The sequence below is a fragment of the Struthio camelus genome, chromosome 6 (assembly GCF_040807025.1).
Source record: "Struthio camelus isolate bStrCam1 chromosome 6, bStrCam1.hap1, whole genome shotgun sequence".
In the NCBI taxonomy this organism is placed as follows: Eukaryota; Metazoa; Chordata; class Aves; order Struthioniformes; family Struthionidae; genus Struthio; species Struthio camelus.
Genome location: NC_090947.1, coordinates 8,876,671 through 8,893,095, shown reverse-complemented (window position 1 = coordinate 8,893,095; position 16,425 = coordinate 8,876,671). Strand labels below are relative to the sequence as shown.

The 16,425-nt window shown below is 63.7% G+C and overlaps 2 protein-coding genes across 16 annotated transcripts in view; both read right to left on the bottom strand.

Moving 5' to 3' along the window:
- Positions 1 to 6,565, bottom strand: part of NRP2 (neuropilin 2) — a 53,926-nt gene extending 47,361 nt beyond the window's left edge. For 7 of the 8 annotated variants that reach the window (XM_068948017.1, XM_068948019.1, XM_068948018.1 and 4 more), the window contains exons 1-2: positions 6,205 to 6,561; positions 1,586 to 1,763 (exon numbers count right to left, since the gene is read on the bottom strand). In XM_068948017.1, the coding sequence (XP_068804118.1) occupies positions 1,586 to 1,763; positions 6,205 to 6,277 (251 nt within the window). In that variant the 5' untranslated portion in view covers positions 6,278 to 6,561. Of the gene's footprint in view, positions 1 to 1,585; positions 1,764 to 6,204 lie in introns of all 8 variants that reach the window. The other variant, XM_068948022.1, reaches the window with a different exon arrangement.
- A 6,172-nt stretch (positions 6,566 to 12,737) lies between these two features.
- Positions 12,738 to 16,425, bottom strand: part of PARD3B (par-3 family cell polarity regulator beta) — a 437,068-nt gene continuing 433,380 nt past the window's right edge. For 7 of the 8 annotated variants that reach the window (XM_068948053.1, XM_068948054.1, XM_068948056.1 and 4 more), the window contains one exon: positions 12,738 to 16,268. In XM_068948053.1, coding sequence (XP_068804154.1) covers positions 15,908 to 16,268 — 361 coding nt within the window. In that variant the 3' untranslated portion in view covers positions 12,738 to 15,907. The remainder of the gene's footprint in view (positions 16,269 to 16,425) is intronic. The other variant, XM_068948058.1, reaches the window with a different exon arrangement.

Genomic DNA, 16,425 nt, shown 5'->3' with positions numbered 1-16,425 from the left:
AACACAAAACAGGTCCTTCACTCTTTCTAATGACCCACTGATGTACCTGTGAACGCAGCAGGAGGAGGGCTCGCTACAGCGCGCTTCAACTGGTACCTCTCAGACCGTTGCTTAAAGCATCCTAGCTGTGGTTCGTGGCCCCTAGCCGCTATTAACGGGCCCGAGCGCGACTTGCGGCGTGTTATTACGCTGCCCCTCAACGGCGGTGAGCCCCCGCCCCAGTTAACGCGGACGCACAACTGGTTTGGGCGCTAGAAACCAACCTCTGCCCGTGCTTTCAGGCACCTTGCGCCCTGAGCGCCGGCCAAGAGCAACCGGAAGGGTCTTCTGCGCGCAGCCTGCTCCTCGCAGTCTGCTCTTCTTATTTCGCGTTCACGTTTAATAGCGGAAATCACGCCGGGCCAGAGGAGACCGGGAACGAGCCAAGCGGCTCCGACCCGCTCCTGGGCGATGCTACGGCACGGCGGCCTTTGCAGGGGAAGGGGTAGCGCGCGCGGCTGCCGTCTAGTCTGGACGAGACCTGGGCTGCCCTGACCATCTCCCTCCTGTGCGAGGGGGCAAAGGCTCTCGTCGTTAACCCCATTGCTGAGGCTTCATTTTGGCAAACGACGGGGATTACGAGCCAGGCAGCAGGCACTGGCCAAAGTTTAAAGGGAAAAAAAAAAAAAAAAAAAGAGAAGAAACAACAAACCACAGGCAGCAAAAGCTCATTTGAAGACGAGCTGAGCTGCAGCGTCATGTTACCCAGACTGAATTATTTCCTGCGCGCTGGAAACATTGCTTCAGGCTGCCCACACCGCAAACGCACCAGCGAGCGCATGCCTTTCTGAGCATCTCATCTGCGCCTTCTCCCGAGCGCGCAGCCTTCTCCGGCGCTGCAGGAGATGCAGTCGCTTCCCGGCGCATCTCGCTCCCGAGAGATGGCCGCAGCCGCGCGCGTTTCCCCGTTGCGTCGGCCCTGGGTCCTTCTCCGCAGACCCTCGGGCCTCCGGGCAGGCCGCCACGGTCAGGCGGAAGAGCCGGGCTACGCCGCTCGGGGCCCACCTCCCCGTTGGCCTGCTCCTGGCCGCTTTGGGAGCCCCAGGCCCGCGCCTGCGGAGACGTCGGCCAGCGGTGGGCTCGTGCCACCAGAGGGGGCTGCAAACCGCCGCAGCCGCCCCCCAGTCCTCCCGGGAGCATTACTCATCCTTCGCTCGGACAGCGCGTGCCGGGAAGCACGGCGGAAAAACCCTGCTGGAGCGGCCGTGCTATAGCTTGGGCGGCTTTTTTTTTTGGTTTGTTTTTTTTTTTTTTTCCAAAAAAAAAAAAATTCTTGCGGTTCGGCTGCTATGACTCAGTTGCAACCTCTTTGGTAGGCAGAGGCCACGTCCCCCCACCGCGAATTCGGGGAGAGCCCGCGGCGCTTTGAGCCTCGCCAGCCCCGGCGGCGCCCGCAGCGGGGCGGTCGGACCCCCGCAGCACCCCCCCACCCCCCGCAGCCCCCCAAAAACGCTCCCGCGGCCCCCGGCCATCACCGAGCGAGAGCGGGGCCGGGCAACGGCCAGAGCGCGCCCAAGAGGAGGAGGAGGAGGAAGGCAGCGCTTACTTGCAGTCGTGCTTTTCGATTTCGAAGTGAGGGTTGAAGTTGAGGATGATCTTCTGGGTGGGCTCGGGGGCGTAGATGACCCACTCGCAGCTCTGGTGGGAGGGGTAGTCCTGCGGGTAGCCCGGCGAGGTGATGTACCCGGCGTCCTTGGAGTTCAGGCGGCCCCCGCACGGCTGAGCTGCGGAAACAGGGCAGGGGACAGCGGCTCGAGACGGGCCCCGGAGGCAGAGGAAGATCTGCATCGCCGGGTCAGGACGGGGTAACGTCCCCCGAATCCCGACAAAGCCCCTCTCTCCGCGGGGCCACCACCGGGCGCCTCGGGCGTCCCTCCCTCCCTCCCCTCCCGGAGCCACCACCAGGTCCCCCGGCAAAAAAATGGGGAGAGGGGGGGCAGGACCTTTTTGCTGCGATGCTTTTTGGAAGAGAGGGGGGGGAAAAAAATAAATAAATGAAAGCACTTGGAATAAACTCCCCGCAGGCGCTCGTGGGCAGGAAGCCCCCGCAGGAGGCGAGCCCAGCCACGCTTCCTCGGCCACCAGAAAGCGCGAGCGCCCTTTCCTCCCCAGCCCTCTCGCACTTTCCCTCGTCCAGATTTAACTTTCTTCTCGCCGTCCCCCACCATCTTCCCCCCCCCTCAAAAAAAAAAAAAAGGCAGCGCTGCAGCCTGCCCCTTTTTCCTCAAAAATAATTCTGCAAGAAGCCTGAAAAACTACGAGGAGGGAAAAACATGGCCGAGGACACCAAGAAAAAAAAAAAAAACCAAAACAAACCAAAACCCAACACATCTGGTTTTGCTGCGCTGGAGAGCTTGCTCAACGCACAAACGTTTTTCAGACCCGCAGTTTCGCGCGAAGCTCCTCCCCGCTCGCCAAGGCCCGTTTCCCCGCACGCGCGCCGCGGGGCTCCAGAGACGGAGGCGCCCGCTGCTGTGCAAGGAAGAGGTCCAGGGACTTGGTGACAGCAAGGCGCAGATAGACGTGCAATTCACTCGTGCGCGCGCTTGGGCACCGGCTCGTGAAAATTCACACCCCGCTGGCACACGTGTCCGCCCACCCCGACTCCGGCAAAGAGAAAGAGTCGGGCGGCCGGTTATTTTTCTTGCGAAGGGCGAAGCCCCGAAGCAACCGAGACACAGCCAGCCCTCCGCGCGCTGCCGCCGCGGGGCGGAGGCGGCTATCGATGGGCTTGCCGGGGCCGGGGCCGCTCTTCCTCGGCGGACCACCTCAGGCGCCACGCTGGTTTTCGGGGCGGCCGGGGACACCACGCCGAGGACAGCCCGGCTCACTCCGGGGCGAGGGGCGCCAGAGCCCGGCTCTCCTCACACCGGGTTTGGAGGGCGTCTCAGGAGCCCGCCGAGCGCACGGGGGGCACCAGCCGCCCTCCTCAGGCCGTCAGGTACCGCTGCGGACAACGGCTCCGCGGCCGGGGAGGCCTCCCGCCTGCAGGAAAGCCTCGGCCGCCTCCCGCAGAGGCGAAACGACCAACGTCTTCGCAGTTGCTCTGGTTGGGGTTTCCCCCCCCCCCCCCCAATGACCCAACAGGTACCTAGCAGAAAAACACCTGCAACCAAAAATAAATAAATCAATAAATCCATCAGCAGGCCCTCTGCCGGACGAGGGCTTTGCCTCAGCCGTCATGCCAAAGCCCCGACTTTCTGTTAAATAAATAAATAAATCAGGCCTGCTCTGCACACGGCAGAGCTCCCAGCTTCTATATAAACGTCTCCTTTCCAGCTGACTGCATTGAACTCATGCAAATATGTAAAGGGGAAGGGAAAAAAAAAAAAACACCCACCCCGGCGAGCAGCATGGCGCACACAGCCAAAGCGAGACGTGCTCCACAGCGAACGGGCTCCGGCAGCTCTGGCCAGCCCCGAGCTCACTCAATAAAATTAAAATTAAATTCGGAAGTCTCGGCCAAGCCTGCCAGGTGCGCGGGAACAGCCCCTCGCACAGTAAGGCGGGCGAGGACCAAGCCACGGGGATGGACCGGGAAGATCTGGAGAAGTTCATGATGGCAGAGGCCCACCAACGTGGGCAGCTCTGCTGCGGCGAGGGGCCGGACGGCCGAGCCCCCCTGGAGCCCGGCAGCTCTTGGGGAAGCGACGCCGTTCCAGGTCCGCGCGCACCTACGGGCTTTGCTGAACTCCGGCACAGACGGGAGAAACGGGGCCCCGTCCTACCCGGGGTTGGTGACCGCCTCGCGCTAGCCCCCGGGCACGAGGTCAGCCGGCTCTCGCCGTGCCGGCCGGGGCCCGCCGCCGCTTCGCTAGGACCGCGGTTGAAAACCGCTTGACGCTGCCGCGAGCCCAGGCTGGCCGTTTCCGCCAGGGCGTAGACGGGGATTTTGAAAACAGCCCCACTACCTCTTTGTCCGCGCGTTATAAGGAGAAACGCCTCGGGGGGCTGCCGGAGCGCTGGAAACGCGGGTCTCAGCTATACACCATTTATTTTCCCTAGCGCAGCTGGTCTGTCAGAGGTCATATAATTTGGCAGCCATCCCAGCGCTTAAAAATTAATTTTTCCTTATTAATACAACCGGGGGGGGTGGGGGGGTGGTATCCCACAGGGTAGGATCCCAGCCTTATCTGAGCCCGACAGCTTCCTAAGCCCTGCGAAGGATGCTCCCTCCTGCCGGGCGCTGCCTGACACGGGGTGCCCCGGCGGCACCGGGCGGCTGTCGCGAGGAAAGTTAGGGAAAACCCCCAAAATCCAGCATCGCGGCCTGGGTGAGAGCCCCCCGCCGAGCTCGGCGCGCGGTGATGCTCCGGACCGCTGGCCGGTTCCCGGGCGAACGAGGCTTTTTGCTGGCAGCCAGAGCCCGGCAGCCTGCCTGCTTGGCCGCCGGTCGCTTTGGTCGCCCTCCCCAGCTCGCTGCGGCCCCCGGGGCGTTGCTAGAGACACCAGCTTTTCAGCAAACTCTTGGGGAGGCTTCAGGAGCGGCGCCAACGGCCGCTCGGGCCCCCCCAGACCTGTCGCTTCCTTGCTCCGCAGCTTGTTGCGGGGAGGAGGAGGAGGAGGAACAGGCAGCCGCCTCCCGGTCTGCCTTCCAGGGTCTCCCACCCGCTCCCCTCCACGCCGTCTCCGGTTTGCTCGGCTACATACAAATTGGCAGCGGTACTGTTTATCTCTTACTGCAGAAATACTGCACGAAGGGGTGGTGGTTTTTTTTTTTTTTTCCCCCAAATCACGTGGCTTATCATATTATTGCCTATTAAAAACATCTCCCTTCTCTACTGACCTCCCTCGGGGAGCCCTAGCAGGGACTCTCGTTAGGAGGGGGAGAAGCTTTCAGATGCACCAGGCTGAAACACAAATCCAGCCACCGCGGGCGGGTTTTTCTGCTTTTCTTCTTCTTTTTTTTGCTACCGGGCTGGCTAATTCCCCGGAGCTGCCCCCCGGCTCGCGCCCCCTCGCCCGCGGGGCCGGCACTGAGGCCGTCGGGCCGGGGCGGCGGCAGCGCAGCGGGCCGGGGGCGCCTGGCGGCAGCCGCGGGGCAGAGAGGGCTTCCTCGCCCCGCGATGCTGCGCCGGCCGAGCCCCCGCGCTCAAGTACGCGTTTCTTACCGCCGCTGAACGGCCTCCGAGGCACAGCTAGGTCATTAAAAAAAAAACACACCCGACAAGAAAACCCTTCCCGGCTACAAGTCCCGCTCCCGGACGGGCTGAAGGAGAGGGGGCGGCGCGGGCAGCCGGGGCTGGCCGGTGCCTCCGCCCGCCCGAGCCTCAGCCGGCGGCGGCCGCATCTGCCCCGGCCGCCTCCGAGAAGAGCGTGCGGCCGAGCAGGGCCCTCCCCCCGGGCTTCTCCCTTTCCCTTCACCCCCGTCGAGGACCTAGTCATCCGTTTCTCATTTGAACAAAAGATGGGGATTTTTTTTTTCCCCCCTTCCCCCCCCACCCCCTTCGTAATCCTAAGGAAGGGGGCGATGCCAACCGGCGCACGCTCGCCGGGAACATCCAGGCTTCGCGGCTGCAAGACCGAGGGACTTCCTCGGCTGGCCGGAGCCCCTCTCCCGCTTCCCCTGCCGGGGGGCGGCCGCGCCGGTCCGGGCAGGGCGCCCGGCGGCACGGGGAGGGCCGCGGAGGAAACCCCACCGCGCCCCCGGCGCCCTCCGAGCGCCTCTCCTCTCCCCGAGCCGCACCCCGCCAGCCCCAGCCGGGCTCCTCGGCGCCTGAATGCCCCGAAACACCGCGTTCGCGCCCCAAAAAGCCACCGCGCCCTCAGCAGTCCCGGGACAGCCCGGGGCTGGCACGGGCAGCAGTGCCCCGGCCCCACGGCGTGCCCCGCCGCTGCGCGCCTCTCCGCTCCCGGCCCCAGACCATCGTCTCCTTTCCTCGCCCAAACTTTCCCCCGGTCGCAGCCCGGGGGGGGGGGGTTGGTTGGACAGCGGCTCCGCGCCGCTCCCCCCCCCAAAATCCGCAGGCAACTTCCCCGCGCCGCCCCGGGAAGGACCGCGGACCCCGACCGCGGCGCCACGCGCGGTGCGGACCCGCCCGCGGGGCCGAAGTCGCGGGCGGCGGGGCCGCGCTGCGGCGCCCACGCGTGGCCGGGCCGCCCCCCCCCCACCACATACACACCCCACCCCACCTCACCCGCCGCTGCCCTCCTCGGGGCTCTTACCTGCGTCCCCCGCACCTCGGCAGCCGGGCAAGCACAGCGCTAGAAATCCCCACGCGAGAAGAAACGTATCCATGCTTCATAAAAATAAATTATAATAACAACCACCACCACCAAAAGGGGCTGCGGCGGGCGGGCAGGGGCCGGGGGGCTCCGCCTGGCTGCCCGGGGCACGCCGCGTGGGCGCCCCCACTCGCGACGAGCAGCAGCAGGAGCAGCAGGAGCCGCCACCACCGGGCTGTCGCCGGGGGCCGGAGCGGCTGTGCCCTAGGGCGGCCCGCGGGGCCGGCGCCTGGGCATGGCCCGGGGGGGCGGCGGGGGCGGCGGCGGTGCGGGCTGGGGCGCCGTCTGCCCGCGCTCTCCCTCCCCGCCGGCGCCTCGCAGCCTTTTCAGGCAGGGCGGCATGTGGCTGTCAGCGCCGAGCGGCAGCGCCGCCCCCGCGCACCGCCGCGCACCGCCCCCTCGGGCCGCCCCCCCCCAAACACCTCCCCCCCCCCCCCCCCCCCGCCTCGGGGCAGCCCCGGCCGCAGGCGCTGGAGCCGGCGCGGAGCTGTGGGAACCGCCGCCGAGCAGCGGCGCGACGAGCGGAAGCCCAAACATTGTCGGATGGGGGAGCGTCAGGACAAGGATTTGTCCCTGCTGCCGCCGCCGCCACCGCAGGAGGGAGCCGGCCCGCCCGCTCCGCGCCGCTCCGCACCTGCGCAGCCCGCCGCGGCTTGCCTTTTCGTGTTGTAAATACTTTTTTTTTTCACTTGCTTTTTTTTTTTTCACTTGCTTATTTTTTTTTCACTTGCTTATTTTTTTTCACTTGCTTATTTTTTTTCACTTGCTTTTTTTTTTCACTTGCTTTTTGTTTAACTTGCTTTTTTTTAAATTTGCTTTTTTTTAAATTTGCCTTTTTTTTTTAAATTTGCTTTTTTTTTAACCCCCCCCCCCCCCGTCGCCTTTCAGAGGTGGAGGTTCAAAGCACCCGGGAGGAAACGAACCCTACCGCCCCACCACCAGCAGGCTGCTTTGAAAACGCACCCTGTAGTTTGAATAATCAGTGCCGATTACAACTTCCAAGTTGTACGGTAGACAAAGGGATAAAAGCTAGGTCGCCGCCTTTTCTTTCCCCTTTTTAAGCTCGTAATGAGCAAAGCGGCGCTAGCCACGTGGCAGAAGTAAAACACAGCGCGGTGCGGGTGAGCGGGAAAGCAGGGACGCGTCGGCGGCACTCGCCGAGGGCGATGAGGCTCGCCGGTCTTGCGCTCCGCCGTCGCTCCGTCACGGGGGAGCATCACCCCGCTCGCCTCGACGAGCCAACCCGCCCGAGCGCGGTGCCCAAGCGCAGGACCGCGCCGCGCTCCTGCGAGGCCGCGGGCGTTCGCCGGCGCCGGCGGTGCCTTCGGCCCGGCAGACAGCGCTGCTGCTTCAGCCGCCGCCCCGAGGGCTGCGGCATCCCTGACTCCCTCAGCGCGCCCTGGCACCCAACTGTGCGTCTTCCGCAGCTCACATGCGCTCAGGCTCCTGTTGCAGGCGCTGAAAAGTCAGTGGCAACGGCAGCCAGTGCCCTGTTTGCCGTGTTTGCATGTGGAAATTACGCAACTATTATTTACTACTTGCTTGTAGTTCGACTACCACCAGGCTAGCAAAGCGTGCTTTTCGTGTGAGTATAAATAGCCCTCGCAAACCCTCACGCAGATATCAGAGCGCAATATAAATCCACAGCGTGAATCACTCCTCGCTGGAGATGTGCGGGGGCCGGGGGGGGGGAAGAGGTTACCAAGCCCTAACCAGCGACGGCCCCATCTCAGGCAGCGTACGCAGCGCGGGGGCAGTTTTCCCCTCACGTTCAGGCAGCGTTTCCCCTGGTCGAGGTCGGTACAGGAGCGCAGAGGAGCGCTCTGCACTGATGCCGGCTCCGATCTGCCGCTGAGTGACGAGCAGAAGGAGACAACCTCAGGGAAAGAAAACGGTGCTGGGGAACCAAGGTACCTGCTGCTCGGCAGCTAACTCCTCTCATGGCTGCGGGCGTTCGGGGCAGGACGGCAACCGAGCCGGTGATACCTGCCCTGCCCGGCCCGCTTGGGTACGGAAGTGTCAAAACCCACCTCCTTCCAGGGCGTTGAGGACTGGAAGCCTCTCTCAGGGGTGGAGGAACCCACCGCAGGGCGAAGCTGCCCGCTTCCAGCCTACCTGCCCGCGGACCCGGGGCGGCCCGAGCGCTGCCCCTCGCCCCACGCAGGGCCGGGCCCCGGCGGCTCCCGCGGCTGCCGACGGGCTCGGGGCTCTGCCCGCACGCGGCTCTCCATCCTCTCCTCCCGCGGGCGTGTAAATCTCGGCAAGCGCTCGCCAAAGCCAGCAGGAGCTGCAGCTTTTTCCCATGTCTGTACGTCAGAAACGTCCACGAGACCTAGCTGAAAACGAGACGATACGTAATTTAACGGTACTGTAGTATTTATCGTACCATCTGCATTAAATCTGGTCGAAGGAGTTTTGCAGCCCCAGCGTTAGTCAGAGCCGCGCTGCGGTGAAACTTCTCCTCCCACCCAGCTGAAAACCTTGGCCTCCTCCAACGCCGTCTAGGTGTCTGTTTCCGACCCGAGGGCCCACACACGCGGGGTTTTCCCCGGCACCCTTCAGCTCTTCTCTTCCCTCTAATTGCAGCGCCTTGCCCACACTGACCACGCAGCTGCTTTTATTTTCAGTGGCAGCTTCCTCTTTCGAAACGAGTCCTTCTCTCCCCGTGAACTGACCATGAGGAGGTGTCTGCAAAGCAGGAACCTTCCCAGCTTCTCCTCGGAGCGGCCTGACTTACAAAACAGAAGCGCCAACCGAGGCTCGTGACGTATTCCTGCAACCTTCTCCGGGCTCCAGAGCAGCTGGACGAGCAGGGTTTCTCCCCCACATTTATGCCCAAAGGCGCTATGTGAAGCGCGAGACTTGGGTTGACTTCCTCGCCGCGCCGTGCCGCGCTCGCCCATCCTCAGCTGCAAGGCTCGCAGTGCCGCCTGTACAGTGTTTTCAGTAGTCTATCAGGTGCATGATTAGGAGGTCTCGTTTTATGGGCACAAAGGGGCAGTAATTACCTTCGCGTCCCGTTAGCCCCAGCCTTCAGCCAGACTGTTCCCCCGGGCATTCGTCCACGTTCGGCCGGCTGGCGGAGGACGCTCCAGCGCTCGCCCTGCCCGGCTGCCGCGGGCCAGCGCCGCGCCGGGACCGGGCAGGAGCGAGGCCGCGGCGGGAAGGAGGGAAGCACCGAGGCAGCCTGGAAAGGAGAAGTGAAAAGAAGGGAGGAACGACCGACCGCCCAGAGAACAGCCCAAACGCGGGGCTCAGCGCTGGGAAGCCGTGCAAGGGCTAAAGACTAAATTAAAGGTATAAGGCTGAAACCACCGCCAGCGAAGGGGCAGCGACCCAGCTGGGTCTCCGGCTCTTCCCGAGCGGGACGAGTCACCGAGGACCCAACCCAGGCTAAGGCAGCGGGAGGGACCGCTACCGTACGGTGCTTCGTGGGGCCGCTCGCAGCGCCCGGGGCGCAGCGCGGAGCTCCCCGCGCGCCCGAGCCTGCTGCGGGTATCGCTAGCACCAGCGAGACCGAGGAACGGCTGCTTTCAGCTGAGCAAACCGAAAGCTGTGGTTAGACGCTCTTGCCGCGCTGCGATGGGGAAGAATAAAGGCTTTTGAGCGTGTTTTAGAGCTGCCGTTTTCTTTAGGTGTCTCTGCCTCACAATAGTCTCCGTGGATGCGGCTGGGAAGCCGTCGCGCCAGCTTTTTGTTTTTAAGCCTCCCCTTGAAATAACACGCGTTAATTGCCTCGTTCCTGAGCTTTTTTTTGTTGCGGTGGAAATTTTGGGGGGGGGGGGGTTATGTGTAAGAGAGAGGGTGTCCTGGGTGGGCAACGAGAGCGGGGGCAGCGGAGAGGGCTGCCTGCAGGGCCAGCGGGCGAGCGGCCCGGGAGCCCCGGGGCCGGGGCCGAGCTGCCGATGGCAAACGCCGCCCTTTCCCACCGAGCGAGGCGCCCGCTCTCGCCCTCTCCCCGCTCGGCGGCCGCCGCCGCGACGCTGGCACCCAGGGGAGCAGCAGGGGAGCCCCGCGCGTCCAGCACGGGCAAGGCGAACCGGCCGCAGGGCGAGCCGCGTTCCCACCGCTCCACCCAGGACCAGGACGGTGCCGCTTCCCCAGGGGTTTGCAGCCAACGCGTGCCGCAGCGCGCGCGCACGCTACCTGCGCCTACTTCTGCGTCCGGCCCTGTCTGAAAAAAAAATCACGGCAAACGCCTACGGATTTTTTATTGCGCTGCTAACGAGAGGAAGAATCACCCCAGCGCCGTTTCGATGGTCATCTGCTGCCAGCGCCGATGAAATCGCTGGGTCATTCGCTGGCTTAAGCATCGCTGCTCATCCCATCAGCATTTCCATTAGAATTATTGCAAAGCGTAACTCAATTTCTCTCTCTGTGGCGGACGCGGGGGTGGGACGGGGGGCTGTCCTGGCACTCAGAGCTGCTACGGCACCGGCCCTGCAGGCCGCCCGCCGCTCGCTAAGACGTCCCCTCTCCCGTGCTTCCCCGCTCAGCCAGCAACGCGCTCCATTCGCCTCCTGCCCCCCCCGCCCTCCGCACCAATGTTATATAATGCATCCCCCCCCCCCCCCGCTGAGATCCCGTATCCTGTTAGGAAAAGAAACGTCCTGATTGCACAGCACCAGCCTGGATTTTTTTGTTTTTTTTCGGTCCGTCCTGTTCCTTTCCTGTGTTTACACTCGCACAGGGCAGCGTTTATCAATCCGAGCATCAGGCCGACTCGCTCCATCAGGACGACGTCCATCCAGCTCCGCTGGAGGATGCTCGCAGCAGGGGTACGAGCGAAGCCCGCTCGCTGTCCGGCCGCAGCAAGGGCTGTCGGGGCGCCCGGGGCTCAGGCAGCGCCGCTCTCGCGCCCGCCCCTCCCAAACCCTCCCGCTCCCTTTCCCGGGCGCAGCTCGGGCCCGGCCGCTCACAAACCAGCAGCAAGTCCCCGTTTCTACTACTGGGCGTGCGCCCATCACCGCTACTGCTGCCTCTTCCCCCACCCCTGCTTGGGAGAGAGCTGAAAACGCGGCTGGAAGGACGCTGGGGGAGCAAAAGCAGCAATGCCTAGGTAGATACACGTACACGTATCCGTGCGCGTGTGCACACACGCGCATATGTACTTATGTATATAGGAGGAAGGGGAAAGGGAGGACAGCGCAGCCCGACGGCGCCTTGGGGCGACACGGCGCCGCGCCGGTGAGGGGCCGGCCGAGCAGCGGACGGCGCTTCCGAACCGCCAGCAGCGGCGGCGACAGCAGCGGGGGCCCCTTCTCGCGCCAAGTTCGCTTCTCGTGGACGAGTTGTAATGGCAGCTGTCGCCGCTGCTGCTGCTGCTGCCAGTCCTAGGAGAAAATTAAAAACCTACGCCTTGAAACTCGTCCGCGACGACGCGGCTAACGTCTTGCACTTTCTGGCACCGTCTCGGAGAACCTGTCGGTGCTGTTCTCTACGCCGCGTTGTTTCCCTCACAAAACGTACTGTAAATACAAAACGTGGAAGGTTCATTGCTCCTTTGTCGTCTTTACTCATTAGCCGCCAGAGGCAGAGGGCGCAGTTTTATACAGCACCCTCATTGAATGTCTTATTTTGCACTTTTACTCCCCTATACCTATTCCCCAGGAAATTATTTCCTTTCAGATGCAGATACTCCCCTGGAAAAGCGAGGCGGGCGGCTTCCTCCGCGCGGCGCTTTTCGCCGCCAGCCAGCCCGTCTGGCTCGCGCCCCCTTCTCAGGCCCGTGTCGGCATCCCATGCCGTTTTCAACGCTGCAGTCACCCTTGTGGCCCCGGAAGCTGGTTGAGGCTTTCTGCGCCCGGCCAGAGATAAAACAAGCTTTTGCACGCATCAAAGCCTTGCTCCAGGCAAGCCAAAAAAAGACGCGGGCGACCAAAGCTGCGCGAGTCTTGTAAGCCCTGGCCACAAAGCGGCCGACCCGGCAGGGCGGCCCCGAGCAGCAGCCAGGGAGCGCGGGCTGCGACGGGACGGACGCCTTGCAAAACCTGCCGCCTACCTGAACTGCAATTCAACGCGCGCTACAACCGACTCCAGAGCTGCTCACGGACCGCGTCCCGGCAGCCCGCAGCTCCGACCCTACCGGGAGCCACGCTCGCCTCCCTCTGCAGGAGGACATCACCTTCGGGGACCGACCCACGTCCCTCAGGCTAAGCGCCCTGTGTTAGACTTTCAAGGAGCCCCAAAAGCCCCGGGGAGCCGAAGGGCGGTCGGTCGCCTAAGCTGCGCTTGGGTCGGGATGGCAGGGGACGTGGTCTCGCTCCAGCGCGGCTTGAGAGGGAACCGGCTCGTGCCTCACGGCTGCCTCTTCCACAACACGGCAAGCGGCTGCTGCGGCTTTTTTCCTCCTTTGTAAAGATCATGTTACCAAATCCGACCGGTCCCGATCGCGCACCATCTGCTAAGATCATCCCAAGGTGAGGAGGGCTTTGCAAGCACGAGCAAGAGAAAGACTCAACGTACAAAATACGTAGTAGTATATAAAGCCTTTATTTTAATGCAAAATGAAACAGGTAAAATGTATATAGCCATACGTAACAAAAGATCAGAACCTGTGACGTGGCACTAGGAAAAAAAAAAAAAAAGAAAACCCTTTAAAATCGTGTAGTTGAATTTCTGAATTTCTCCCCCAAAACAATCAGGCGCGATTTCGCAATTCCCTGAAACTCACAGGTATCGCCAGGACCATTAACACCTCCCTTCCCACCCCCCCCCGCCCCGAAACAGCAGCACGGCCCCCCGCAAAGCGCTTCGGACGCTGCCGGCCCCGGGCCCGGCCGAGCCGCCGAGAAACCAACCGGCGGCGCCGGCGAGGAGGAAGAGGAGGAAGAGGAGGAAGAGGAGGTGGCAGCCCGCGAGGCCCTTTCCAGCTGGGGAAACCGGAGCGAGGGGGACATCAGGGCGGCACGCGCTTTCTCCAGGCAGGAGTCCCCCCCCTTTATTTTTTATTTAAAGGCTGCGCTAGGCGTTCGCGGGGCGCCTGGACGCTCCTGCGCCGCAGCGGAGAAGCCTGCCCGCCGGCCGGGCTGACGGCGCTCGGGTGGGTGGTCGCTCAGGGGACCCCCGGCCTCTTTCGTGCCCTCTCTCCGTCTTTCAAGCGCTCGGGACCGGGGCGGTGGTGGCGGCGGCGGCGGGGGGCTGGCCGGGCGCCAGAGCCGGAGCCGGGGGCGGGCGGCGCGCACGTCCGCGGCCGCGCCAGACCCCCGCGGCCGGGCGCCCCGCCGTCGGCTGGGCTGGCGCGTTTGGGAGGAGGGAGCGGGAGGCGACCGCGCGCGGAGAGCGCTGCAGGCTCGTCGCTTCCCCCAACATATGGACATATGGGGAAAAGAACAACTTGTTACTTAACGGCTCTTTTGGATTTTTGCGAGTTGTGTATTTTCAACCGGCAGTTGTAGCACCTCGTGAGTTCTGCACGGTACATATTTTTCCACAATATGGTGCTAAAATCATACGTTTTACACCGCGGAGAAGCTGACTATATATACTGCAGTTACACACGACGCTTTTGAAAAGGCCGTACCGCTCCCAGCTCTTACAGCGGCAAAGGGCAATTTTCGCCCAGAACGACGGCACCGGGGAGCACCGAGACGCCGTTCCGGGCCGCCCGCTGCCCCCGCGAGGCCGGGCCGCTCGCCGCCGTCCCTCAGCTCCTCGCCTGCGGGACGCGTCCACGCGTGACGCTCGCCTCGCTTCTTTTTTCGGAAGAGCGAGGAACCCCCGCAGCGGATGCGAAGGCCGAAGCCTCGCTTGGTAAGCCGCCGGCTGAGACGGCCAGCCGCGGAGGCGCTGGCTTGGCCCGCTGGCCTCGGCCGGGCGGAGGCGGGGAGCTGCTCGGGCCGCTCGGGCTGCGGGGCGGCGCTCGCGCAGCTCCTTCCAAGGCCCGAGAGAAAGGCAGGAGCTGCTGCCACCCAGCTTCGCCCGGGCCCTGGCTCCGGAAATACCGCCAAGTAAGTTTTGTTCGCTGCGCTGCGGTGCCACGTGAAGGGGGAGCTGAGAGGGATTTATAAAGGCGGTAGCTTACAGTCAGAGCTGTTCTTAATTGTGGCCTGGCTTGATAAAGCCACTGTCGCAAACGCACTGGTTTCTCTACAGCTGGATCAAATGTATCGGGGGGTTATATTTCAGGCAGGGAAAGGAAAGTATTTTAATTTGTTTTCGCTTCGCTTTCAGCGGGCCTTCTTGACCCCGGCGGCTGCCAACTCCTGGCTAAGCATCCCCCAGCATCTGAAGCTCTGGCAGAGAGGCAGGAGGCCGCGCGCAGCACCTCTGCGCCAGGCAGGGTTTCCTCGGGGAACGTGCCGTGTTTACGGCGGGTACCGCCAGGCATCCTGCCCCGCGCCCGCCCCCTCCCTCCAGGCGCCTTCCCTCCTACTTTACTGGGGAAGAGGGCAGAAAGCAACGGAGCAGCAAGAACCGAGCGTAATCGCTCCATAATCGGTTGCATCCCTCTCCCTTCCCCTCCGCCGCCTCTTCCTCCCGGCTGGACTGGGTCCTGCCCGCGGCCCCGGCCCCAGAGCTGAGCCACCCCAAAGCGGGGTCTCCCTCGCTCCCGGCGGGCCCCTGCAGCGCACACCCTCGCCCTGCCCGGGGGGGCCCTGCGCGCCGCTTCCTCGAGCCAAGCCTCTCCCCGGGGCACATCTGGCAGAAGGACAGGCTGCCAGCAGGACAGACCATCCCAGCGCTGCCCAGCACCCGGGAGGCGACCTACGGGCTTTGATCCGGGGCAGAGCAAAGGCGTCAAGAGGACCGCAAAGAAATCCTCGCGCTAGTCCCTGGCCAGGCCGCCGGCTCTCCCCGGCGAGGAGAGGAGCCCGCGCCGCCCAACCACGCTCCCCAAAGGCAGAAGTTAAGGACACTTAGAAACAGCTCAAAACAGTATTTTTCTAGGTGGCAAGACTGCATGGTTTCCCTGGGGCAAACCCCGGCGGCAGATCCCTGAGCAAGATTTGCCGGGGCCAGGCGTCCCCGGGCTCCCGCGGGGCGGGCGGGCGGGCGGGCTGCACAGCCTCCTGCTGCCGCCCCCAGGGCCGGGAAGCCCCCGCCGCCGCTTCCCCTCTGGCTGTCAAAGCCCCCTCGGCCGCCGCGACCTGAGTAGTTTGGCACTTGGCGCTGTCTCGGGGCCGAGCAGCCTTTCGGGGACCGCCGGTGGCCGGGGCCGCCCTCCCCGAGCCGAGGCGGCACCTGCTAGGGCGGTAACGTTCGTACGAGTTAACACTAATACGAGTTACGGACGCGGTCACCTCCTGGTGGCAAGGCTCCGCCGCTGTGCTCGGGAGTTAAACTTTGGTGACGCCGCTGCCCTTAAGGAGAAGGGGCGCTACGTACCGCGTAGGGGCGACCGGAGGCGGTACGTAGCCCTGAGCTGTAGGAAGTGTTGCGCTTAATTTCTAGCGGCCGCCTTCTGTTTGTAAGAAGTATCGGAAGTACTCAACTGTCGGGTACCTGCCGTACTCGAAATGTCACACCGTACCGCACGTGGCTTTAGATCGCCTTGCAGCAAGCGTCCGTCCCGAGCCCAGCTCAGCGAGGGTGACTCCAGGTCGTGTGCCAACCTCGCAGGCAGCTACGCTTGGGAACGGCTCTACAGGGGGGACGTCCGGCGGGCTCCCTGCCGGGCCGCGCCGACAAGTCCCGTTTGTGGCTATACGGCCGCAGTCATGGGGTTCTTCTGCCTGGGATCCTGCTGCCTGTACTGGTACCGGTCCGGACTGGTCCCGCGGTGTCCCGCTCGGCCCATCTCGTTGTAAGCCGGGGCTCGGTGGGGCTGAGGAGGGGAAGGCGGCACGTCCTGCCGGAGGGGTCCTTTATGCGGGTTCGCGGCGGGCTGGGCTGGGTAGTAGTGGGGGTACCTCATTTCTGCCACTCTCGTGTCTGCCGCGCGGACGTAGGCCCCCTTGGGCGGGTGGCCGACAGGCTGTCCTCCTTGGTAGTACGGAAGATCTCGCTCTTTGTAGATCACTCGTGGCCCTGTTAAATATTCCAGGGGCTCTGCAGGTCCACGCCTGAGGGGGAAAAAACATAATAAAGCACATAAAAAGGCCGTCTGCTGGGCCGGCGACACACCATTGTGCTCAGGACCTACGTTTACTTTGGGAAAGGAAACGCCACCTCAAGCATGACAGGTCCCGATGAGTCAAAAGAACTTGTGAAGGGTAACAA